Genomic DNA, 27,218 nt, shown 5'->3' on the forward strand with positions numbered 1-27,218 from the left:
TGTCCAAGGAACCTATATCTAAAATTTCAAGTGTTTAGATCCAAAATTGGCGGAGGAGTTTGGTAGAATTTTCAAAGGTCAAATCGTTGAACTTTGACTCCTTAACAGCCGTATTTCTGGCCGAAAACTGCTTACAAAGATTTTCCCAAATCTCACTACCCTATATATCAAATTTCGAGTCTGTAGCTTGAAAATTGACATTGTGTAGGGAAAAAAGACACTTTCACAGATATATATAGATATATGTTCTTTTTCTCTCTCCAATGGAGTTTTAAATAATATTGCATCCTGTGCTGATATTCCCTTTCGTTTATACTGGACTATTAAAATCATCTGTTTTATAGTTAGTTTTATTAACTTTGACTGTTAATAAAGAGAGAAAGAACAAAAGGAAGAGTTACAGAAGAGAGAGTAGTAGATACTGTATAAATTAAGAGGTGGTAATCAAATAACAGTGATAGAGAGAGGGAGAAGAATAGGCAGAAACTTAGTTAGAGATTGGTGACTGGGTGATTCAATTGCAAATTTGGCTAAATAAAACAATTTTTAAAAACATAACTCAATCCCCAAAACTAAGGAATACTTTAACTTTTTGTGTGATTTATTTATTTTTATATATATATATATATATATATATATATATATATATATATATATATATACATACACACACACACCAGGTTAAAGATATTCAAGAGTGATAAGTAATAACTTTAATGAGGTTATTAAGAGTGCTCAATTAAAGTAGAGCAAGATATATTTTTATTAATATGAACAACTTTACATGGTTGCGACACTTGACATGCTAATGTTTTGGAGAGATCATCGGTTAAAACCACAAGTCCTCGTCAAGCAGCTTAATAAATCTACAGAAAAAAATAACAGTCCTCCTGCATATATATATCCTTAGGAAAACAAACGTTAACTCAGCTTAAGTATAATAAGGCATTTCATAGAAACATTATAAAGTTACTATTGCCACTACTAATAGAAATGCACACTTATTAGTTCAACTCTATTGGTTAGAATTGCACCAAATTTAGCATAGAGCATTTGGGATGACAGATATAAGAAACATAATAGTAATTATATAATTAAATAAAAAAAGCCCTCCCCAGGAAACTATTTTAGCTTGTTTATAAAAAGATACATATTATCAACAACAAGATCTATTCAATGAAATTAGAATTTTATCTCATACACGTTTCTTTGTAAGCTTTAAAATGGACTAACCTGATGTTCTGTAGTTAATACTTTTGGCCAAAGATTCTTCATATTCGTTTTCACTGACAGTGACACCCTCTTTAAAGCCACATATTTTCTGACTGAAATAAAGAAAAATACATATAATACAAACTGTTAAAATACTCAAAAGAATACTATTGACAATATAAACATTCTTTACAAATGCATTGTGATGACTGTATATTTATAGCTAGGTATAAAGTTGGGTCATTTATCATTGATAGACAGATTAACATGTTAAATTAATTGGTTTTAAATGCTGCAGTTTTGTTTGCTTAATGCAAAAATTTAAATTTTTAAACATGCTTTTAAGAGCTTTTTCACTAAATCACATTACACTACCGCTAAAATAATTCAAATTAAAAAAATATTCTCCACATTAGTGTGTAACAACACCTTAACATTGCCTTGATAACACAAGCCAATTCGAATTATGAAAAAGAACACTTTCTCTCATGATGGATATTTTAATATCTTTTGAAATTGAGAACAAAAAAAAAAGATGTCATGTAAAAAACAAATAAATAAATAATAAACAAATTTAATAATTTTTAATATTTGGTGCTTAATTAGATTGGCACATATGGCGGCAATTAAAAGTAAATACACAAAAGTTTGCAAATTTGTACGTACCAGTCACAGAACGAAGATAAAATATTCCAAAAATCACATAATTTGATCAAGTAGTTTTATTTTTTAAAAAAGTATCATTGATGGTAAAATCAAGGTCAGACAATCAACTTTTATTTCAAGTATTTTTTTTGTTTTTGGATAATGTCAGAAAGACAACCAAAATGTACAATTTAAAACCAAACAATAATTTATCAATATAACTCATATTTTTTTTATTTTTTACTTTTTAGAACATAAAATTTTAAAATAATGAAAACATTTTATATAAGTTAAAAACAAAATTTGAAGAATATTAAAATAGCTTTGGCCTTCACTTATTGGTAAGAAAACAGTAAATTTGTTTTTTTCGGAAAAAAAAAAGAATCCACTTGATCAATTTTTGTGATTTTTGGAATATACTATATTCTATTACTACTATATATCCGTGTACAATAGGTACACATTAAAAGTTTTTCTTCATTTTGTTTATCGTTATAGTGCCAATCTGAATAAGCACCAAATATATCTTAAATGTGGTTTCAAAGGCATTTTATCTGTTTATTCAAAATATTAAATTAACATTTGAAATCGAATAGTTTTCTATTATAGCTGCTCAGCCTCTTAAACTAAACTAATTTGCATATTACTTTGCAAAAGAACATTTCAGTAATTCATTATTCATTTTTATTGTTATCCAAGTCAATAATTGTTTTCATTTTATCATCTATATAATAAAACTAAACATGCGTCTCCCGCTAACTTGAATAATCACATATGCAAATTTAATTTTTATAAGGGAAGTCCTAATCTTCAAAATAATGAAAAGGAAAGAGAATAATCATGTTTACAAGCAATTGTGTTTGAGAAAACAAGCAGAGGCTTAATCTTAAAAATAACTAATAATAATTAAAAAAAAAATAAAGACGTTTTACAGCAGTATTAATAGTATTCTTCTATGTAATAGTTTGTCAAAGATTTTTGCCCAGTTAGAAGAGAAAGCACATGCACACACGAGAGAGAGAGAGGTGAGTGATAGAGCGATGAGTTTAGAGAGGGAGAGGGGAGATGGGTTTAGAGAAAGAGAGAGAAATTTTAAAAGAAAGATGTATTACAACTACTATTTTGTTGTCCATGACTCCAAGCAATGCCGGGTAACCATGCTAGTTAAACAGTTTCCTTAACACATACTTTTTTACATGGTTGATAGAAAATTAGCATTTTTAGGTGAAAAGATCTTTCTTCCTCTTTTCAGATCAATTTACACGCCTGCAAATAAAAATCAGTTACATAAAAAAAAGATTAAAGATTACTTACTGTGGATAGTGCAAATTCTTAAAAGACTTTATAACATCAGATGCTTTATAAATTATCATAGAATGGTTTGTGGAATATGGCAGGTGACGCCAAGCTGGCTATAAAAAGAGATGAAAACGTGTTTTAAACTCTTGTATTAATTTGAAGCCAACAAAACAATTTCTCTGATTAAAGGGTCTTAATCTAATATTTATTTTCATTAAATCTTAATAGGCTTGCAGACAGCCAGAAAATGTTAGAGCCCTGACCAATCTGATAAAATGGAGACAATGATATTTTATAAAATCTACCTTAATAACTCTAATATGGTGACATCAAAATAGATTTAGAATACTGCAAATTAACTTTACTTTTTACATTTATATAATTTATTTTTCAAACTTTTGTTCATCCGACATATGGCATATTGTGGTAGGAGTCGTATTTATATGAAAACAATCTGAGTAGTTAGACATGAAGATGTTTATTTATATTAGATTTAAATTTATGCTGTTTATATGGTTGGGGAAACGGAGGGAATTCCAAAGATCCAAGGAAAGAAGCTATTAGGCGGGGGTCGGAGTTAAAAAAAAGGAAGTTCATCACAGCATATACCATGGAAATATTTTTAAAACAAGCACAAGGATACAAAACTGCAATGGGACAAGGTCTGGAGTTTGGTAAACAAATGCAGGACCTATTAAGTTAGAAATTCTTTTTTCCACCATTTTAAAGAAAGAGATGCTAATGGTTAGTGCGCCAGCCTAGATGTGGCAACAATACTTGATGTATGGCTTCATAGAGATACAAGCATGAAGACCCAACATTGACCAGGATTGAATGATGCTCAATGAATGTTTTACACACTCATATTTTTATTATCATCAAGATCTGTGAAATCGCCTGCTTTTCAATCAAATCGATTGATTGCCTGCTCTAGTTGGGGACCTATTGCACTGAACAAGGAGAAAGCTCCACATATTTCCCCCGCAGTAACGTAATCCACAATACATTGTAGTGTACATTGCACTGTAGAGAACCTACTGTTTATTTTATGAAATTATTTTTAAAGTTTAAAAAGTAAAAGTCAAGTATTATGGTTCAATTGTGCAGAAACATTCATTTTGAATGCACCCCTGTCATATTAAAAAACCTACTGTTGATTTTATATGTCAGACACATTGGTTTGTGCAGTGAGAAAACTTCTTAAATGCACTTGTAAAAGTGGTAACTTTGGTCAAAATCGGATTGTTCCATCTGGAATGTTTTTTTTTAATTATCGATAATTATTGGAGGCGTTCTGGTACAAAACCTAAGAACACTCCCAGACAGAAAAGGTTTGTGAAATTTAAAAAAAAAATCAGCCTAACCATTTTGGAATCTATAGGGAACGAACACACAGACACAGTTACTTTTATATAATAGTAGAAATAGGATAATAGCTGCTGAGAGAAATTTTCTAGTCCAATAAAAGGAGTCTACTTTTTTTGTGGTGCAGACTTAGCAGCATCTTCTATGTACTTATTCCACTTTATGTTGCCTAAGAATATCAGGTCAATGAGTTTAAATAGACTGTCAGTTAAGGGTGCTTTCAGCCATGACAATAAGTGTTTGGAAAGGATTCTTATAGTTGTTAAAAGAAAGGAGCTTTGTTTTGAGAGCATTAAATGTTAACATTAATTTTTGGCCCCATTCTACTACAGACTGGAAGTCATTTTCAATGGATTCAGCCATTATTTTTTTGTCATATATTTTCATTTCTAGACTTGCATATATTGTTATCAGAGATAACCACATTATAATTATATATATATATATATATATATACACACATACTAGCAGGGGGGGGGGAGCTGCTGCTTTCCCCAGACATAAAATACACTTAAATATGATATTTTAATTTGCCCAGATTTTGTATAGATTATTATAGAGTTGTGATTTCAAAAGTCAAAAAAAAAAAAAAAAAAAAAAAATATTTAGTTGCCATCAGCTAGAATTGAAACTGAAATTATAGCATTCAAAGCTGGTGACATTACCACTGTACAAAAGTGACACGCATATAAAGTGATTAAAACTTAAAACTAAACTAAGATGAATGTACAAAATGTTTAACGATTTTTTCAATTTTTACTAATTTTTGACCCCTTAAAACCAATTTTAACCGGTTAAAGACCCATAAAAGAACGGCCTGCAAAAAAATTCAATCATTTGAGGCCTGTAGCCTAACTCTGTGACTTCTTTTAGCTTTGGAAGAGATGGAGTTTAAAAATATGGAGACAGACCGAGAACATATAGCCATATATATATATATATATATATATATATAATGGTCGTATAGTTTGGTTTCCTAGATGTAGATCTATTTTTTTTTTTTTTTTTTTTTTGTTTTTTTACACAGTGGTCACCACTTATCAAGGCCCGGAAGCCACTCAGGGATAAGGGTTATTGCAAGTACATTACGTTAGTGTGGAGATTTGATGAAGTGTTTACTTAAGTGGGCAGTTCATTAGGAATTTGTTAACGTTGGACTTGAAGACATCCAAGTTGTAGTCAGGTGGGAAGCAGGCAGACGGAACAGAGTTCCACAGGCGTGCAGTTCTAAGAAAGAAGCTTTGTTCATGGAATCCACGTTTTGATTTAGGCACAGATAAAGAGTGGGGGAAGTTTTTCACAGTGGATTCGGCTAGACGAGTGTTTTTCGTTAAAGATTGGCGAGGGGGGGGCAGAGATTGGAGCTCAGACGAGCACCTGCCATGGAAATAACGATAAAACAAGGAAAGGCTCGCAACGTCTCTTCTGTGGGAGAGAGGTTGCAAGGTAGAGAAAAGGGCATCCCCCACTAAGCCACGAAGTCTATTTTGTACTCTGTCAAGGCAGGATAGACTGTTTTTAGCAGCTCCTGCCCAGATATAGCAGCAGTATTCCATCCTTCCATCAGATCTACTGAAAACCCTGTGTTTATTAAACAGTGCTTGATAGATAACAGTACAAGTATTATAGTACATTTATTATACAAACTTATTGGTTACATATGTGTATACATGTTTGAGTGGAACCTAATTCAGAGAGACTACCTCATCAGACCAAAAAGGAGAAATATTCACGTCAAAGTAATTCATTAAATAATGATATTGTAGGTGACTTAAACCCTGATGATAATAAAAACATGATAGATTTGATGATAATAAAAAAATGACCTAAAGACAATGAATGACCAAAGATACTTATGCCCTTAAATTCTTCCCACTGAGTTTTTTTTTTTTTTCACAAGGAGGTCACCACTTATCAAGGCCGGAAGCCACTCAGGGATAAGGGTTATTGCATGTACAGTACGTTGTACATTAGTGTTGAGATTTCATAAAGTGTCTACTTAAGAGGGCGGTTCATCAGGAATTTGTTTACGTTAGATTTGAAGACATCCAAGTTTTAGTCAGGTGGGAAACAGGCAGACGGAACAGAGTTCCACTGGCGTGCTGTTCTAAGAAAGAAGCTGTGTTCATGGAATCTACATTTTGACTTAGGCACAGATAGAGAGTGGGGAAAATTTTTGACAGTGGCTTCAGCTAGACTGGTGTTTTTCATAAAAGATTGGCGAGGGGGGACCAGAGATTTGAGCTCAGATGAGCACTTGCCATGGAAATAACGGTAAAACAAAGACTTGCAACGCCTCTTCTGTGGGAGAGAGGTTGCAGGAAAGAGAAAAGAGCATCTCCCACTAAGCCATGAAGTCTATTTTGTACTCTGTCAAGGCAGGATAGGCTATTTTTAGCAGCTCCTGCCCAGATATGGCAGCAGTATTCCATCCTTGGACGTACTTGGCTTTTATATAGATAGAGAATTGCATTAGTAGTGAGATATCTTCTGAAGCGGTAGAAGGAACCCATCAGCGACCCTGGCAACAGATTTGATGTTCGTGTTCCATTTCAGATCAGGAGTAAAGGTCAAGCCCAGAAGCTTGTCAAAACATTGAGCTTCTCCTAGGTGAGAGCCATCCATTACAATTGATGCCAGATGGGGATCAGAGCGTTGATGGTGTAAAGATAAGAGCTTGGTTTTAGATGCATTAAAGGTAACCAGCCACATCTTCCCCCACTGAACTACACGCTCGAGATCAGAGGAGAGAGAATCAGAGAGAACTTTGTCATTTACAGCCTTTGATGTATTGCCGTAGATGGTCGTGTTATCAGCATAGATGTCAACGAATGATTTAAGTATGTGTTTAGGGAGATCATTGATGTAGATCAGGAAGAGAGTTGGGCCCAGGATGAACCCCTGAGGGACTCCAGCATTAATACTGCAGCCTGGAATGTACTTCCCTTCCCCCTCTTTCACCCCTATTCCTCTCTTTCCCACATCTCTATTCCTTAGCTCCACCTATCCTTCCTCAAGAACTATACTTTTTCCAGGGTCACACCTGCAATATTGCGACATTTATATACAAAATAATGAATGTTGACTTTGGCTTTAATATTGCTCCTTTTTTCGATCTGATGAGGTAGTCTATCTGAATTGAGGTTCCACTGAAACATGTATGCACATATGTAATCAATAAGTTTGTATAATAAACATTTTTTCTTTCACAAAAGAGTCACAACTTATCAAGGCCCAGAGGCCACTCGAGGATAAGGGTTAATGGGTATACATAAGTAGTGGAAATTTTGTAAATCGGATTACTTAGGGGGATGGTTCATCAAGAATGTTGGACAATCAAATTGTAGTCAGCTGGAAAGCAGGTAAATGGAACAGAGTTCCACAGGCATGCAGTTCTAAGAAAGAAGCTTTGTTCATGGAATCTATATTTAGGTTTAGGCACAGATAAAGAGTGTGGGAAATTGTTCATAGTGGTTTTGGCTAGACGAGTGTTTTTCATGAAAGTTTGACAAGAGGGGACTATAGATTGAAGCTCAGACGAGCACTTGCCGTGAAAATAACGATAAGCAGAGACAAGCTCGCAACATCTCTTCTGTGGGAAAGAGGTTGCAGGGAAGAGAAAAGGGCATCTTTATTTCTAGTTGTAATTATTACTATATATTAATGTATATCTATCTCTATACTTATTACTTGTATATATTAATGTTTTTTTTACTTTTATATAGTTTATAATTACTATTCAATACGATATGGGAACCAGTAATTACAAACAATAGATAATATATACAAGTAAAAAACAAAACAAAAAAAAACATATATATTACATACAAGTAATAAGTATAGAGATAGATATACATTAATAATTAGTAATAAATGGTGATATTTACAACTAGAAATAAAAAGTAGGTTAAAGGCTCCTAAAATTTGTACTAGAATTGTCCACAAGGACCCGTGGCGCAGTGGTTAGAGTACTGGGAAAAATCAATTGTAAAAGTGATATTTTGAAGGTTCAATCCTCAGTGCGACCAAAATATACATTTGCAAATTACTTAGGACCTATATCCAGTCATGGCTGACGGAACACTATCCCCGTGAAGTAAATAAAGGGTTCCGCTCGAAATTCCATCCAAATTCCCGAGTTTGACAAGATACACCTGAAGAAGGTTGGAGGTTATATCGACCGAAATGTTGTGAAAATCACACTCAAGATGAGAACAGTAGTCCGATGAATAATAATACATTATATATAGATTCACCAACTTGTATATTATCATCTTAGATATTTATATGTTGTGTACATTATGTTTTGAATTTCCATAGAATCAAACACATCCTCCACTAATATAGGTTGCATCATTATTTTTTGAAAATAAAACGACCAAACCAAAATATTATGCATATTTGTGAGAAAATTGTGGTGCCATACCCCATCCAACAGCTCCCACATAAACTTGTGGTACAATGGATAAAGACGTTGATTAACAATTACTTCTAAGTGAAAGTCTTTTGGGGTTGAAGATTTCATTCTCACTAATAAAAGAATTACTTAAAACTTTTACCCAACCAATTTGGCATAATAGTAAGAATGTTGGCTAATGAAGTCATACCAAAGACTTTAAAAAACGGTACTTGACGATCCCTTGCTAAATACTCAGCATTATAAAGTGAGGATCAAGGGTGATTGGAATAATTCTGAGAAAGAAATAATGCCCTTCTTTAGCCAATGAAAAGAGCTTTTAGGTTGTCTTCGATTATGGCGCGTTGTTTTTTTTATTTTAATTTTGAAGACTTCTATCCAGTTATGGATGATGGACTGAAAACCATTTAACCTTCTTGGGTTAAATAAAGGGTTCAGTTTGAAATTCTGTATAGACTCCAGAGTTTGATAAGATTTATCTGAAAAAGGTCGGAGGTTACAACAGTCGAAATGTTATGACCAAAGTGAGAAGAGTAGTCCAAATAATAATAAAAAAAGTTTTAGTAAAGAATTAATAAAAGAAAAGATCTGATGGATTTGAAATTGGAATAGTAAATTCCATAGTTCATAGTAATATCCATTAGATTAATCAAGAGAAAATTAATCAATCAATATTAATCAAGAGAAAATGGTTGAAGGCAACCCAAAAGTTTCTTTTTCATAAGCTACTACATAGAGATATAGGAGAGGGTGACAATCTTTGCTCAGGATTGATATTTTTCATTTCATGTATAATACCGAGTGCTTAGCATGACTTGACCGACGATTGAACCCCGATCTCCTGGCACATTAGCAAACACTCTTACAATTATGCCAATGTAACAGAACAAAAATTCACAGAATAGGCGAATAGAGGAAGTGGTGATGGGAGGGGTAAAAGTAATTTACCTCAATCGTGTAGATTTCATTAGGAACAGTGATTGTAGCCAAGAGGTCATTATCTTCCCAGATGGCTTCCACATGTGATGCCGGTTCATCTAAAAATTAATGCAAATGAATACAGTATAACCATACACACTGGAATTATCTAAGTTTTTTGTTAGATTAGCATGAATGAACATTGTATTAAAATTATGACCTACTACTTTATACTCGGTCCTTGAGTCATGTACTATTCAGTAGCTGGGTACGTCATTTTCCATCTTTACTTCACTTCTTCCATTTTATAATTAATATGAAATTTTGTGGGAAAAAATATATATGCTACTTAGTATTTTGTTTTTATGGAATCGCTCCAGACAAAGAATGAAGCCAATTGATATAAGGAGCTAACAAGAATTAAAGACGATTACCACAGACAGGAGACACCTTGAAAGAACCAAAGCTATATGTAGGCAGAAAATGGTTCCACAAGTTTGCAGTTCTTGGAAAGAAGCTATTGGAATAAGCGGTATTAAAATGAGGGATCAAAACAATGAATTGATGGAGACTATATACATACTTTGAGTAGCTAATCCACTGTTTTGTATTTGATAAAAATATTAACCTGTAATATTTGTCTCTGAAATCTAATTGCTATAATCAGCCATGAAAAAAGTATAAAATAGAAATTATTGTTTCAGGATGTTGATGGGTAATTATGTTATGCGTTTGTAATCATTCGACAATTCGATTGTTTACATATAACTAGGTGATAGGATGATTTCTTTTGTCATTTTGTGTTAAAGAAATGTTTTAACATTTCTGAAGCATGTGTGCACATCAGTATTTGTTGATGCTGAATTTTTGAAACATGATTGCATAATATTGATTATGTCATAAACTTTGTATTCTTCTCAGTTTTTATAAATATCCATCTCAGGACAGGTAAAATTAATTTCCTTAAACAAAAATTTTATACCACTTTTATGTTCTCTGACAAAGATTAAAATCAGGATAGAATGATACTAAACCGTATTTCTAGAGTCTTTGTTTCAATTTTGATAAAAAGAAACAAAACAAAAAAAAACATGATTTTAATTTTAGAAAATGTCTCAACTTTAAGACTCAAGTTTAAAGATTTTTTAGAAGAAATTGGAATTTAGAGAATTTGGCTTCATTGGTGAAATTGGATGCAAATCTAAAATGCTTGAATTTTGAAATGAGAGATTGTGTTACTATCATGCCACCTAAGCCTCTTTTTAAAATACTAACGGAATCAAAATTTGGAGAATAGTTAAAATTTGCAATCATTGTTGCTTACAGTATTAGATTAAAACAACACTTTAAATACTTGGTATAATTGTAAATACCATTATGATAATGAAATAAATGCAGCACAGTGTTTTAAAATTCATAATGATCAATTCAGTTTATGAATTAATCCTGTATACAGAAATTATAAACATATACCTAACTTATATACACGATACATACTTGTATGATACAGACACAGCATGATAATTTTGTGCTTTTATTCTTTGCTTACCTCGGAGTGCTCCAGTATAGAAAGAATTTTTGTTGATTGATACAGCTGTTTGCCTGCCATCAGCATCTACAGAAAATGCCCTAAAATCAGATGTTAAGATGCTTGGACTTGATTGGAGATAGAAGCTAAAATCTCTGAAAGAAAAGAAAAACAAAAAAAAAATTTCCTTTATTTTTTTTTTGTTTATAACAAATTGATTAGAAAGAATAAAATTTGATAACACAAACTGTTTTAGATACTGACACGGGAAAACAGAGCATAATGCAGAAGTGACCATTCCCCCCTCCCGCCACTCTGTTTTAAAATTTTATTTTTAATATCTATCGGCCAGACACCTCCACCCCCTCCCCTTTAATTTTATTTTGAATATATATCGGCCAGATACCCCCACACCACCCCATTGCTATCGAGACATGCGACAACCAAATATCCACACGTCTACCCAAAAAAGGAGTTAGGCCCCCCCCCCCACCGAGTGATTCGTCAAAAACACGTGTCAAGGTCATGATGAGAAATCATCCAGACACCCCCACCTCCACCCCAAAAACGAAGCAGCGTGTAGGAAAAAAAAAAAGGAGGAAAAAAATCCCGTTTTGGCAGGAGTAGCGTGCACGGAAAAGAAGCAAGAAGCAGTTAAAAAAGAATGGAGTTGATCACATCGTCGAACGAATGTCGATAATAAAAATGCAACAAACACCAGCCAACATGATTCGCTTGATAAATTGGAAGTTCACTCGACTTAATCCCCATTCCTGGAGCCAAAAAGGGAACATAGAAAAATTATGAAAACACCTTGGCTTAGAGACATCGGGAGGAGATATATCCTCGAGTGGAAAGGACGCGTCAAACAGCAGCAACGTGACTTATGCAGTGAAATGGCAACTCTCTCAAGTAAGCCTTATCCCTGGAGCCGAAAAGGGAATTCATCAGAATTACAAAACTACCTTGGTTCAAGATATGGGAAGGACACAGCTGAATGTCGGTGGTCGAGAAAACAAGCGAGAAAGAAATACGAGGGAAGACAAATGGACAAGCAAACTTCAAAGGATATTGACTCGCGCATTGGCGAAATGGAACTGCCTCACATTATAACATCAGAACATTGAATTTTGTCGGATACCTAATCATCGGTTGAATGCACGCCCTCACAGTTAAGTACTATTCAATACCCTCCCTTATCTCACAAATGTCGACTTGCTGAATTGAACTGTTTTTTTTTTGTTTTTTTTTTATTTTGAAAGATTTCGACTGCCTCACATAACTCAACCATTTTCCACACGGAAAAAAGAAAAGATAAAAAGAAAAGGGAAGGAAAGAAAAGAGCAAACGTTCATTTGAACAGTTTTCTTTAGTGTTGCCCCCCCCCCTTTGGACACTGTCTGCATGTTTTCTTATTTTCTTTTAATATTTTGTCTTGATTATTGAATTTTTAACGCACAGTAAATGACATGCGTATGATATATAAACAACCGTGTTGTTCCATTATTCATTGCCTAGCATTTTGTCAACCATGAATCTTATAAGGATATTCCACAACGGAAGTACTGTCCAGAACCTGGGTAAGTGCTACTGGGTTGTGATAATTTTACAGCTGGCACGTACATTACATTTTTTTTTATTTTATGATACTTTTTGGGGACAAATTCCCTTTTGGGATTTTTCAACCGGGATGTATCGTCACAATACGAATTTCTATCAGAACATTCATTGATAAAGTGCATGTAAATTCTAAGGTACAAAAACCAGGTGGCTTAAAACATCCACTAAATCAGGATAAAAGCTCTAGAAAAGGGAAATTAAGAGAAATATAAGCCCCTCTGTAAAATGAAGGAGGTGCAAATCCTCTATGTATCAGATTCTCCAAAATTCAAAACATTGTTTTCAAGGCGGAAGCTTGTTTTCAGCACAGCAAAGTCTCTCTTACTGGTTGTACTCACCGGATTTGAAAAATAAGACAAAATAAGCTATGAAACTAGCACATCACTGAGAATAGTTCTCACAGCCATATTTTTCAATCAGTATACAGTACAAAATCATGGAAAATAATTGAAAGTAGTGATTCTCTGATGGCCGTCATCCTATGAAGGGCAGCCTTTGACCTTCTCAATGAACACTTAATTGAAATGAGATTATTCATATGATTGTTAATAATTTTGGGTGCCATAGTTTTGTGCTCTTTCTTCACAATTATTACAAGGGTTCTACAACCTCTTTCAGACAGCTCTATTCTTCTTTAAGCATTTTGTTTAGAGAAGATGTTTTTCATTCTTTTTCATCACCTTAAGAGACAATTCCTCTTGATACAGCCACTATCTCAGCCACTTCCATTACAACAACACCTGTGATACAGGCATTAACAATCTGCCTATTTGGAAATCTGATAAATCTGTCATTTTAATTTTTCTTACTAATATGCACTATCTGAAATTAAAAAAAAATTAATTTTAGCCAATTAATCCAGGACAACAATAACCATAAAAAAAAAAAAAAAAATGAAACCAACATTTTTGTAATTTAAAAAAAAAAAAAAAAAATAAAAAATAATTTTAACCAATTAATCCAGGACAACAATAACCATAAAAAAAAAAAAATGAAACCAACATTTTTGTAATTTAAAAAAAAAAAATTTATAATGGTTTTAAAATTAATACAAAAATTCAAAAGTCCAAACAGGCTTGCCATACAATATTCACATTTTATCACGACTATGGAGTTACTTTCATTAGTATCTTATAGTAACATAAATGGGTGGGTTATTTGGTTTTGTTTTACGGCATATCAACCCTTTTCGGGTTATTTAATGCCGAATCCAAAGATTTTGAAGAAAAAATTTTTAATAGAATATATTTGTTTTCAAGTCGGTTTCTATTTAACCAAATAGTTGGAACCCAAACAGGTACTACCACTCCGGGTCAGAGTGGACCTGGGAGCAATGGTAATTAAAGGGTGGCTCCACACTCCCCAAAAGCCCACAAGCTGGGGCCTCACCACTGGATATAGTTTAAGGTCATATCCAGGACCCATAAATGGGTGGGATAATAAGTTGGACTAGACTTTCAAGATTTGGTAAGACAACCAATCTCAGAGAACTGATTTTGTGACATAACACTTAATTAGCTAAGTTTCAATCATGTGGAACATATTGTGCATCTATAAAATTAACACATGCCTGGTAGAGAGAGTGAGTCATGCAAAATCCACTTACATTCCCTCATATGTGCTGTCAGATCAATCTGTCATGTGATCTAGGAATGACTATGCTATGATTATTCTTGCCTTTTCTTCTTATAAGAAGAAGAAAAGGCAAATTAGCAAGAATAGATGGTGAATGGTCAATCTACTCAACCTACCCAAATGATCTTTCCGATATCATTTGCTGGTGGATTCCAAGGTGCCCAATAAGAGCTCCTATTAGAAAAATAAAATTCAAACACAGCCTTTTTGAAAAAACACTCGGGGGGGAAAAAAAAAAAAAAAAAAGAAAAGAAAATTTGCATCCACAGTATCATTTGTATAAGAAGATCGGGGCAAGTGTGGCTGATGTGAATCTTGAACCTGGATCAAGCAGTGAAAGTGGCGTTGGTTTGCCTCATCCCCATCATAGAAAGGACAGTCTTTGTTGGCCATGTAGTTTAAAAATTAAAGAAATGCTTGAATCATAGTTTACTTGTGACAATTAAATTCACAAGCTATGAAAAACAGAAAAACTGGTTATTGCACTACAAAAAAAAAAAAAAAAAAAAAAAAAAAAGGTGAAACCAACAAATTATTTAGATTCTCATTGGTTAAAAAGAATTAACTGAGATAATTTAATGTCTGAAATTTGTACATTTTTGTGAGTCAGTGAAAAGAGAGAACTGAGAGAAAACGTCCAGTGATTTGTGAAACGCATTATTTTTGATGCATAGAACATTTGTTTGTTTCTTACCGACCAAGGCCTTTCAGATTGACAAACTTGAGGTGAGATTGTGGATTGTTGTCAACACTTCGTTTTGTGATTGTATGAATGTCATCGGCTCTTAAAGTTTCAAAATACTTTAATTTCGTTCGGATGTTCCCTGTGAAAAGAAAGAGAAATGTAGTCAAAGTGTACAGTTCATGTCAGATACAAGAAAAGGTTAATAGCAAAATGAGGTACTTGTGCAGAATAGAGACTGTGTTATCGTCGACAGGTAGATCATGTAAACTGCTGAAAGATACTGAAACACATAGCTAATGAAATCCACAATTGGCAAACAGTATCTTTCGTTTAGCAATACACATGGATGATAAAACGCTTTGGATAATCAAGATTTCAAGGGGATTCTGCAAAAACAGTCATATCTTACAAACCAAAGCACTTCCAGCCCTCAAAATACCACCGTTTTGTTCGACAATGAATATACTTTCAAATGAATTAATAAATAATAATGCATATTATATATTTTTAGAGTTTTAAGCAAATAAAGTGATAAAAATCTGAACATCATAAAACAGCATTTTTGATAAGAGTTTGTAAAGACCCACCCACCCACCCACCCACTTGGATTTGTTAATGCTTGTACCACGTTTGTATTATGAAATTTGGAAACTAACCAGAAGAGATGTAACTTAATAGTTTGGGGTGTCCGAAATTACTTTTAGCCCCTCATTTTTTTTTTTTGTGTGTTAATAAAAGAAAACACTACAACATCAGGAGTATTTTTTGAGAAAAAAAATGTCTTCGGACACACACTGTTAAATAAAACCATCTTTTTACTGTTTTTATCCATTAAAAGTATAATTATATGTTGTTTTCTCTTGTGGTAGCTAGCAATTTAAAATCATGATACCTGGAAAAAAATTGTGTTGAATTTGAGTGTAGACTGTCTTGTAGCATTGTAGTATTAGTAATAGCATCATCATTAGCAGTGATATAATGTCTGTAAACAGACTTTTTTTTTTTTTTGTTGATTTTTATTCCCGATCGATTTTTTTTAAAATTGAAAATCTGATCATAAAAATCTTTTTTACATGTTTAGTTAGAGCTATTTCGTTCTCAAGCATATAAATATTTACAAAATTTGACCAGTTGCCAAATTTTAAAAATATTGTGTTTTGCTTTGAACAACCAAAAATGTGAAATACGATTTTTTGGTTCACATGTATGAGCAGTACACCCCTCTCTATATATTTTTAATTTTCGACTTTACAATGTTTTCAGCGGATTATTACCAAATGGAAACTAATCGACCCAATTATCAAAAAATGTAAAATCGATATTTAAATATTTATAGGAAGGATACTTTTCCAAACATCAGTGAAGTTAAGAAATAAAAACGGTAGAAAAAAGACATGAAATGTAATGAGAAATCAAATGCATTCAAAATTTGGTAACAATTTGTCAGCTTTAGCAAAAAGCTTTTTTTATATTTCAATAGGTGGGCAAAAAATACTTGATACTTTTCCAAACGTCATGTTTTCTGTTAGAGTGACATCACTTGTTTTAAATAAATTTTATTCTTGTCTGTTTGTCGTAATTCTTGTAAAGTTCTACAATGGGTGTCAAACGCCCTCTTAACAAAAAATAAATAAAATAAATAAATTCCCTTAATTCTACCTCTAACCCTATGTATGAGTGGCAAGCCTCCTCCTAAAACCTTCTTTATCCCTAACAATAATGCTAAGTTTGAGTCGCAAGCTCTCTACCAAACAAAATAATTCCTCTGTAAGCTACATCTAAGTGTCAAAAAAAAAAATCTTTCCTTAAAGAAAAGTGTACGATTTATCTCCCATAAAAAAAAATTGGTCAACCGTCCTAAAACGTTAGAATGGTCTGGAAATGGTAAATTATTTTACATTAAATTTATGTGAAACCAACCCCCACTCTAAATTATAAAATTATTTTTGTTTTGTTTCTATCAAGTCCTCAGAATGCTCACACATAATTTCCCTTAGCCCTATCATTAACCCAAAGTCAGAGTGGCAATCTCCCCACCCTCTCATGAATACATAATGACCCTCTTATAACTATGTATAATTGCCTTTTAGGAAGAAAAAAAAAAAAAAAAAAAAAAAAAAAAAAAAGAAAATGACCAAGATTTATCTCCCATAAAAAAAAATGGATTAACTGCCCTAAGATGCTGGAATGGCTCAAAATGGGGAATAATTTTACATTAAATTCTAAAATGATTTTTGTTTATCTTTCATTAAAGTTTTTCAAGGTGTTCACATGTAATTGTCCACAAAGAGAAAATCACATATTTTAGAAAGGTGGTTGGCTGTGGGAGGTAACGGAAGGTATTATTCTACAATAATACCAAAGAAATATTGTAATATATTCATTTTTAAACAGTCCTAGATTTAGATTTCAGTTATTTGTACAAAAGATGCATAAAAAATAATCTTTGAGCTCTCTAACTTCTTTTCTTTTAATGGATACATGGCATTTTTAAGGAATTTCATATTTATGTGCATTTACTGCAGATTATTTGGAAACCATGAATTTCTGGAGATTTTCAGTAGCATATCCTGATTCTTTGCACAAAAATACACTTATATGGCAAATTTCATCACTTAATCTTGTGTTTTAACAAAGATATAACATTTTTAGTAAAAAATATTGTAAAAAATGTGACGTAATGCATATGGTCTTAAAGAGGGAAAAATATCCAAATATGCAATGCACAAAAATAGTCATAACTTCTAAATTTAATCGGATTTTATGAATTTAAAAAGATTCATTTTTAGCTTATCAAACTATCTATGCCATGATTGAGATATTTTAAGCCATTTCAATTTTTTCATGTGTTTTGCTAATTAAATATTTTTTATGATATCTTTTATTAGGTGTAAGTACAGAATAGTTAAATACCCCCCTCCCCTGTTAAGAATCGCTTTCTTAATATTATTTCAGCATGGTCTGTAAACTGCACAAGTACTTCTTTTCATTGAAATTGCCATATCATGACTGTTTCCGATTATAATTGTCCCCCCCCTAACTTTTAACTGTTTGTTAGTGTTTTAAACATTAGTCATCATTTTTAATTAAAAAGAAAATTAAAAAAAAAAAAAAAAAAAAGCTTCTTTGGCATCTTATGGTGGTTTATGTAACCTATTCAGAATATGCTGACAATAATGTCGTTCACATTCTGCATAAGTATTCAAAACAATTGTAATCAATTACACAGCTTTCAATTATGCAGAGAAGACAATCGTTATTTGATTAATTAATCAGCTCGGCTACATCATTGTCTTTCACAAATAGTGATAGTCCTTAAATGAAAGACTATAAATATATATATAAATAAAAGCAAAGTAAAATAACCCAATGATGATGGGTAGATACAATTAATTTTCTAACATATAAAGTTATCTTTTCAGATTTAAAAAGTTATACCTAAATAGCATTCAAGCTAACATAACAAACTTTAATTCAGATTAGCAAATTGTTACAAACTAAGGTCCTTTGACTTGTCAATTCATTTTATAAACACTTGAACAAATAATATGAATAGCAGGTCCACGGTTGAATAAAACAAATTTCTATTCCACTATTTGCAGAACTGGTCATCTCTTAGCATGGGTAGACAACTCCACATTTCTCAAACAGGAGTTACTTCCCTTTGCTAATTCAAAATATTTAGTTGTCATCGTAATTTGACATTATAACATACTTTGTTTCAGTTCATAAAAAAAAAAAAGAAAAAAAAAAGGATAACTGGTAATATGGACACATTTTAAAATTATGATTGCAAATTCAGAATCAATAAAGAAAAATATTTAAAAACGATTATATACAAGATAGATACAAGAAATTCTCTGAACAGAAATGTTTTACATGACTTTTATGAAGATTAAAATCAAGATATAATTATCCTAATTTTAATCAAAATCCAATACATGATTTTGATTTTAAAAAATGTTTAATTATAGCATCCTTAAAGAATTCAGGGAATCTTATTGAATTGATATCTAATGACTATGGATCAAATGTAATGCAAATTTGATACATTTGAATTTTCAAATGGGAAGTTGTGCTTGCATTATGACCCCAAAAACCTTTTAAAATACTGTAAACAAACTGAAAATATAATACTGGGAATATTTATTAAATGATGTCTAATACTTAGTGTTAAAATTTCACAAAAATGAAAGGCATCTTCTACCCACTTTGCATAAAACTAGGCACAGCCAAAACAGGAGAGAGTAAGTATTTTTTGACGGAGTCTCTCTTTAAAAATCTACCAAAAATCAAGTAATTATCCAATCAATACGAAATTTTCACCGATTATTAAGTGAAGAATGAACTTCATTAATGGTGTACTGTTTTTTTTCATAATCAATATTAATATATACTTTTTTTGCTTACAAAACCTTTATTTATGAATACAAAATAATCAGCCAAAACTGAACAAAATATATTCTATTGTGGGGAGGGTGAGGATTGTAGATAAAAAAAATAACTGCGCACATATCAGATTTTAAGGTTGAAAATCCGAATTTTGAATGTGTTTTATTTTTCATCTCTTGTGTTTTGAAGTGTGAAATTTACTGAATATTTTAATAATTATTATCTTTCAGATTAGCAAAAAAAAAAAATAAATAAATAAAATCATATATGTTTATTATTTTTGCGAAAAACACTACTTTTAAATTTTTGAAAAATAAATTAATAATTTTCTTTAAGTGAGCCCAATATTGTTAATATACCATTAAATAGGAAATGCTTTGAAGAATCGATACAAAAAAAAAATCGATTAATAACTGCAGATTTTGCTAATAATTTCTTTCAGCAATTTCTCATTAATTCACCTATGGTAACCAAGCGTGATATTAGATGCAGAAGTTGTTTTCAACACGTACAACACCTAGCATTCCCCAAATGCTCATTCATCTGGTACTGGCCAGCCTCATTGTTGCTTAATTTCGAAGGTTATGTAGGCAACAAATATATATATATCTCGCTTATGAAAAAAGAATTAAACCCTTCACTTAACTGTCAAATCAAACATTAAAAATACATGGCTAAATGTAGTTTATTTAGTGCTATCCAGGCCTCTGTAGTTTCTTTTAAACTATTAATTTTTTTTTTTTTAAATTTCGCCATGCAAAATCTATACACTGAGATAAAAGTTGGAATTATTTGAAATTCAATTATACTTATAATATTTTTGCATATTCGTATAGCAAATCATCCTAAAGCCTACTTAGAAAAAAAAAAAAAAAAAATTGGTTTAAAAACCATTTAAAAAATATTTAAATGTTTTATTGATGGAGAAAATAATGGCGGTAAATGGTGTAGTTTGAAAATTTTTAATTTTATTGAAAATAGAAAATTTTTTTATATTATTCTGCTTTTCATATGATAAAGTTCAGGCTTATATCTTTCTGGATAAAAAAGTTACTCAAAAATAATGGATTTTAATAGATTTTAATTCATTTAAAAAAAAAAAAAAAAACAACTACTTGTTTATTTTTCCATTTTTTAGCCGTGCCTACATAAAAGTAAATATAACCCATAATTGAACCCCTTACACATAGTAGCAGTGTTCCAAAATTCATAACTGTCGGTTAATTGGTTTCAAAGTGAATCCTGTACATAGCAATTTCAGTGAGATACTTTAGGAAGACACAGCTTTTTCAGCTGCCATACAGATGTACATCATTGTCTCCATCAAGAAAGTATCAGTTTGTAGTAATGAAAACTTATTTTCTCCCCCTTTTTTCCCTGTGAATATCCAAACATCTGTCCGTGAAACAATACCCACTAATTTGGGTAGAATTATCAAGACTCCTGAATAAAGTAAAAATTTCTCCATGTTCTTTTATTTATGACTAGTAAATAAAATATTGATCAGGACTAAATATTAAAACCTATGAAATCAACTAAAATTAAATGTTTTTTAAAACATGAATCAATATTTATGCTATTCGATTAAGTAGATTTTTTTTTATCTACCTTTTGTTAATAAAGGTATTAATCACACTTATCAAAGGGAGGATCATCTTTATTTTATATATAAGATTATTTACATCTTGTCGATTGTTGGTATTATGGTTTTTATCAGTCGCAATGTAGCAGTAAATAAAGTTAATATGAAGTGCCTTCAATAAGTTTCCAGACTTATTTCGTATTGATAGTACACACATGAAACTCTAGTTCTCTTCAAAGTAATCTCTTCCAGCTGCAATGCAGTCCCAACAACTTCTAAAAGACTCCATAGAAGTCCTCTTCTGCAAGCGTGACCCTCGGCACAACCTCTTCCACCTCCACAATAGTCTCATAACTACAAGCCTCTAAGGTTTTCCTTGAGTTTAGGGAATAACTAAAAGTCACAGAGAGCAACAAGGACTATGAGGAGGGTGAGGAACTGTCTTGATGCTCATGGCAACATATTTCTTTCTGATCTTCTCTACCCTTGGGACAAACTTTGCACAAATCTTCCGCAGTTTTAGTTTCTCGTGAATAATTGTGTACACTTCCTACACTAACATCAAACTGTACCTTTATTGTCTATAGACACACGGCAGTCCTTATTCATGAACTTCTTTATTTGGCCAATCAACTATGATGTTCTGACTTCCTTACTTCTCTCACAACTCTCATCATTCCTCACACTCCTTGCCTTCCTTGAATCTCTTATGCCACTCAAAAACTGATTTTCGATTATTGCAAGCTAGCCCAAAAGCAGTCTGAAGCATTCCATTCCGTGGCATTTTTCCAAGTTTAAAACAGCATTATATTATATTGCATGAATATTCGGAAGTATCCTGTTCAGATTTCATTTTTTAAATTCACCAGCTGACAATCAGACTTTACTAGGGTTTATTCCAATTCCTGCTGTAGCTGTTCATTTGAACCTGAAATCAAAAATCTATGGCAACACTTCAAAGGCCAGCAATGCCCAAGATCTTTCTGATCTTGAGAATGTGATTCAATGGGGAAAAAGGTGGCTGGTAAATTTTAATGCATCAAAAACCAAGCTTCTCTCCTTTCATCATAACCGCTCTGACCCCCATCACACACATGATCCTGATCCAGTGACAGGGTTTAAATAGGTTGACGTTTTGTTTAATAAGCATAAATTAGTGTTGCTTATGAATGTTTCCAATGTTTTTTGCCTTTGGGGCTTAGTTTTTTGCTACCCCATATTGGGTTGTGGCTGTTGAAGTCTCCCAGCAAAAGGTAGGGTTTGGGGAGTTCTATAAGGTTGTTTATTTCTTTTGTATTCATAGTTTCGTTTGGGGGCATGTATATGGAACAGATAGTGATGGTTTTTATGTAATGTAATTTTAGTTGCTATTGCTTATAGCTTTGCTTTTATATTTATTTTGCTATGTTTTTCCTGATGAGTATTGTTGTATCTCCATTAGCTCTGTGCCCTGTATTGTTGATAAAATTGTATGCTTCATAGTGTTTCATTTGCAGTTTGTTTTTTTCTTGTTGAAAGGTTTCTTGTAGACAGATGGCAGCAGGGTTTAACTGTAATATGAGTACCATTAGCTTGTAATTCGCTTTTATACCCCTACAATTCCATTGTATGATTCTGTGTCTAGTGCTTTGTATTTTGGCTGGTGGTTTGGGTTTCGGCTGTCTATTATTGTTATTATTCATCTGTATGTTTTGTTGCTTCTATCAGCTTTCTTTGCTTCTCGGAAGGTTTTGTAGATACTTGTGAAAAATTATCCACTTCCATTTTTTGTATTATTTTAGTTTTTTGGTTTGATACCTCATTTGGTGATATTTCTGGTTTGGATCTAGATTGGGAACGTTGGCGAGTTATTTTTTTTGGTCTCCAGGTTTTTTGGTTTGTTTTTTTGGGGGAGGGGGGCTTTTTGATTTTTTTCTGTCTTGAGTGCCTTTCTTGGCTCTTGATTTTGATTAGTTCGAATTTGTTTTCATCCTCAACCAGCACCATTTTTGTTTTTTGTTTATGATGTTGATTTTCTTTAGGAGTTTTTGTTTTGGTAGGTGAGAACTCCTTGGGTTTAGTAGTAGTATTGGATAAGTTTGGAGTTTCAACCTCATCTCTCTGAGACTGGAGATTCTCCTTCAGGTCCCATTTAGTTAGTTAAGTTTTCCTTTAATGTCTCCACTAGTAACTTTAATTCTTTCATCAATTCAGTCAGGTTGTTTTTACAGTCTCTTGTTTTGAGATCGGGCTATTTGTAGTTTTTGCTATACTTGCATACATTGGCGAGTCTGGTGAAAGAAATAACAAGTCTACTTGCCTCTGGATATGGTAGATTTCTGGTGTGTTTGATTTTTGTTATTAGTTTTTCCTTCTTCCAAACTTCGCATTCCTTTGAATCAGCTGCATGGTTTTGTTTGCAGTTTGCACATTTTGATGGCATTTCGCAGTTGATGTGTTCCCCAATTTCACCAGTTTTTACATGGTGGTGGTCTGGTGCATCTATATTTGTGGTGACTGAATTTATGGCAGTTGTGACATCGTAATGGGTTTGGGATGTAGATTTCTACCTTTTCTATTATATAGCCGACTTTTATTTCTGTGGAAGGTTTGGGGGGTATTGAAGTGTAAGATGTAGGTGTTCGTTGAGATCATTTGGTTATTTTTTTTAATGTTTATTCTTCTGACTTCTTGCTCATTTAAGTTATTTTTAATTTCTTCTGGTGAGCAAAGTGCAAGTTCTGGGCTCTTTATCACACCCTTTGAAGAGTTTAAGGTGATGTGGGGATCGGCTTTTATTTTGAGGTTGTAGATGTAGTTTTGATTTAGGAGTGTATTTGCTGAGAGTTTATTTGGTATTTCTATAAAGAGGGTGTTGTTACTTAGATTTTTTGATTTGTATAGTTTTGGTTATAGATCTGATTTCTTTTTTGATAATGATTGGGGATAATTTTGGTGATTGGAGTACTGCTCTCCATAGATTCCAAAACAATGAATCTTGAAAATATTCTATGATTATCTAATTCTATATCCAAGTCCGACTTGTCTTCACTTTCTGGATGGGGTCTTTTGATTTTTTTGGAAGCCATAAATTATATTTTTTTTTCCTTCATCATCCTTACTCCCCACTCTCCTCGGAGCCCTAAATTGTGAGATGGTTGGGGCGAAACCCATTCGCCCAAACACCTCAGGGATACAAGGATAATATACTCAAACAGTGAGTGTATCTGCTTATGACGGTTTCTTTATTTACTTGGACCCAGCAAATTATAAGGGGTGTTGTTGGTCGCATCAGGTTTCACTATTTGATTGGCCCTTGCCATCGCCTTCTAGTATCAGTATGTTTTTTGTGTTTGATGTATTTCTCTTTTTGAGAGGGTTTACTGTTATTAGGGCTTGGCATGACTAGCTGATTGAGATTGATGGGTTGGGCCTTCCCAACCGCCTGTCTAACCAAAGTAAGGGCCAAAGTGGAGTGTTGTAGACTCACGGCCACTTGGATCCGGGTCATGAGGTACTCAGCCACTAGGATCCTGTTCTAGAGCATTATGGTTCGCCACTCATGGCCAACAGGAGGCCCCATTGAGGGACTTTTATTCTCTGCAGGGGGGCAGTCGGTGTATTCTAATGCCCCAACGATGGGGTTGAGAAGTAGAGAACAAAAAAGAAAGGAAAAGGGAAGGGAGCTGTTTTTGCAGAACATAATTAAGTTTTACAAAATAGAATAGAAAACAAAAAACAAAAAACCGATGTAGGTGCATTTTGTCTCAGAAAGCCAATAGACGGCCTGATCTGGTGTTCATGAATTGGGAAAGAATGTAATAACATCAGTTACTCTGCATAACAATTGGTGAGAACATGTTTTGCAATGAACTATGCAAATAGTTAAACATATCTAATTTTATAAAAGATAGAGATTAGAAAATAAAGGATTGCTAAATTGAACATTTTTCGTTGGATTAAAATGTAGAGATTTTATTTGATTAGAATTATATATATCTGACCTATGGAAATTAGAATTCCAAGCAAGGTCAGGTCGTTCTGCTAGTAATTCATATTTCAATTAACAATTAATAATATATATGATCTTACTGGATTCCGCCTATAAAACTTTTGCCTCAAATAAGGAAATAACTTCTAGGGAAGACCCGTGGTATATCAGGTAATGTAAAGTAAATAATGACCTGTCCCGAGATAGGTTAGATTGGAAGTCAATTTCTAAAAGCCGTCCAATACATGCCAGCAAGTAAAACAAACATTTTGATGATGATGATGATTACTACTATTTTTGGTTGATTTCATGAGAATAAAATTATGAAATTACTGTTCTGCGTTTGCCCAAATTGCAGACAACAGCAACAAAAAAAAAAAAAAGAAAAAAAAAAAAAAGAAAAAAAAAAAAACAATAAAAAATGCAATGTACAGACAAAAAAGAATCAAATCTTTTTATAGGAGTCAACATAAAAGCGTTTATAAATAGCCGAAGGGAATGAATGGATAAAAAGCTGATTGTTCATTTTCAGATTATGGCCATCCAACAAAGTAAGCCGGCTAAAGGGGTGGAGGGAGGGTTGGCAGCAAAGGCAGAGATTAGTCAAATATGATGTCATCATTCCTATTTATAGCCGTTTGGTCATTTAAGGGTGCTTATAGTAAATGTTCTTTAATGCTTCATTTCATTTATTAATAAGATCTTGTGTGTGTATTCTCAGCCATATATAACTAGTTGATAAATACATAATTTTTAAACATTATTTTTCTATTTATTATCGATTGAATATTTATTGACATAAAAATAAAATATGAAAAAAAAAAAATTAATTTTAAAAAAATCAGATTTAAAAGAAATTTTAAACATGACTACCTATTACTAATGAAGATTGAGTATCTGTCTATCTGAAGCTGAACCTATACTATTACTTCTATTAATGCACTATTGTACTGTTTTCATGCTCAAATCAGTTGAATATGATATTCCAGACTAATGTATTAATTTTGGGATGCTCAATTCAGAGAAGGAGGTAGCATAATATCAGTTCTTTGTCACAAGAATATATTCCCAGGCATTACACCCTCATATATGTTCGTTCGTCATGATACAATCCTCTCAAAGATTACCCCCTCCTCGTGTTTGGGGTAAGGAGAAAGGGTAGTGTTGTACATTTCGTTTTGTCATGAAACTATCCTTCCAGACATTACCTTTTCCCTCAGGAGTGGCTAAGTCAAGAAACTGTCACAATCGGTTGTTAGCAAACTTAACACATTATATGTACTAGCAAAAATATGATCAGAGGGGCCATATTTTGGCTAATATTGTTAATTATTTTTCTTAAGCTCTCCATCTGAGCAATGCCGGATAAATAGAGATAGTTTTAGATAAATAAATTGTAAAGCCTGTGATGCCATTTTCTCTTCCCTGTAATTTCTTTCTCACACAAGAGACGTTGTTAGTCTGTCTCAGCTAGATCATTATTTTCATAGAAAGTGTTGGCCTGAGCTTTATTCTAGCCCCCCCCACCAACAAACACTCATTTAGCTACACCTACTATCACGAATTCCCCCACTGTTTAAATCTAAACGTGGATTCTATAAACAAAGCTTCTTTTTTTTAGAACTGCTCACCTATGAACTCTGTTCTGCTGACCTGCTTTCCAACTGACTACAATATTGCCATCTTCAAGTCAAATGTAAACAAGTTCTTGCTGAGCCGTCCTCTTAAATAATCAAATTATACCACATTCCAACTACTAACGATTACTACGCTGTTGGCTCGATAACTACCGTACACTCATTAACCCTTATGATCGAGTGGCCTTTGGGCCTTGATAAATGGTGACTCCTAAAAAAAAAGCAGCATATTTCATACAGTCTCCAAAGTCGGGGATCACACTTTCAGAAATAAACTCCCTAACTCAGAGGTGGAGACTTAAAATCAGAGTAA

At 32.7% G+C, this 27,218-nt stretch overlaps 1 protein-coding gene across 1 annotated transcript in view; it reads right to left on the reverse strand.

Moving 5' to 3' along the window:
- Positions 1-27,218, reverse strand: part of LOC145292270 (ADAM 17-like protease) — a 142,833-nt gene that overhangs the window by 85,301 nt on the left and 30,314 nt on the right. Inside the window, exons 2-6 of the mRNA XM_080138593.1 lie at positions 15,334-15,463; positions 11,406-11,539; positions 9,887-9,975; positions 3,172-3,269; positions 1,234-1,325 (exon numbers count right to left, since the gene is read on the reverse strand). Coding sequence (XP_079994719.1) covers positions 1,234-1,325; positions 3,172-3,269; positions 9,887-9,975; positions 11,406-11,539; positions 15,334-15,463 — 543 coding nt within the window. The remainder of the gene's footprint in view (positions 1-1,233; positions 1,326-3,171; positions 3,270-9,886; positions 9,976-11,405; positions 11,540-15,333; positions 15,464-27,218) is intronic.

The sequence above is a fragment of the Euprymna scolopes genome, chromosome 13 (assembly GCF_053919585.1).
Source record: "Euprymna scolopes isolate OS-2025 chromosome 13, ASM5391958v1, whole genome shotgun sequence".
NCBI lineage: Eukaryota > Metazoa > Mollusca > Cephalopoda > Sepiida > Sepiolidae > Euprymna > Euprymna scolopes.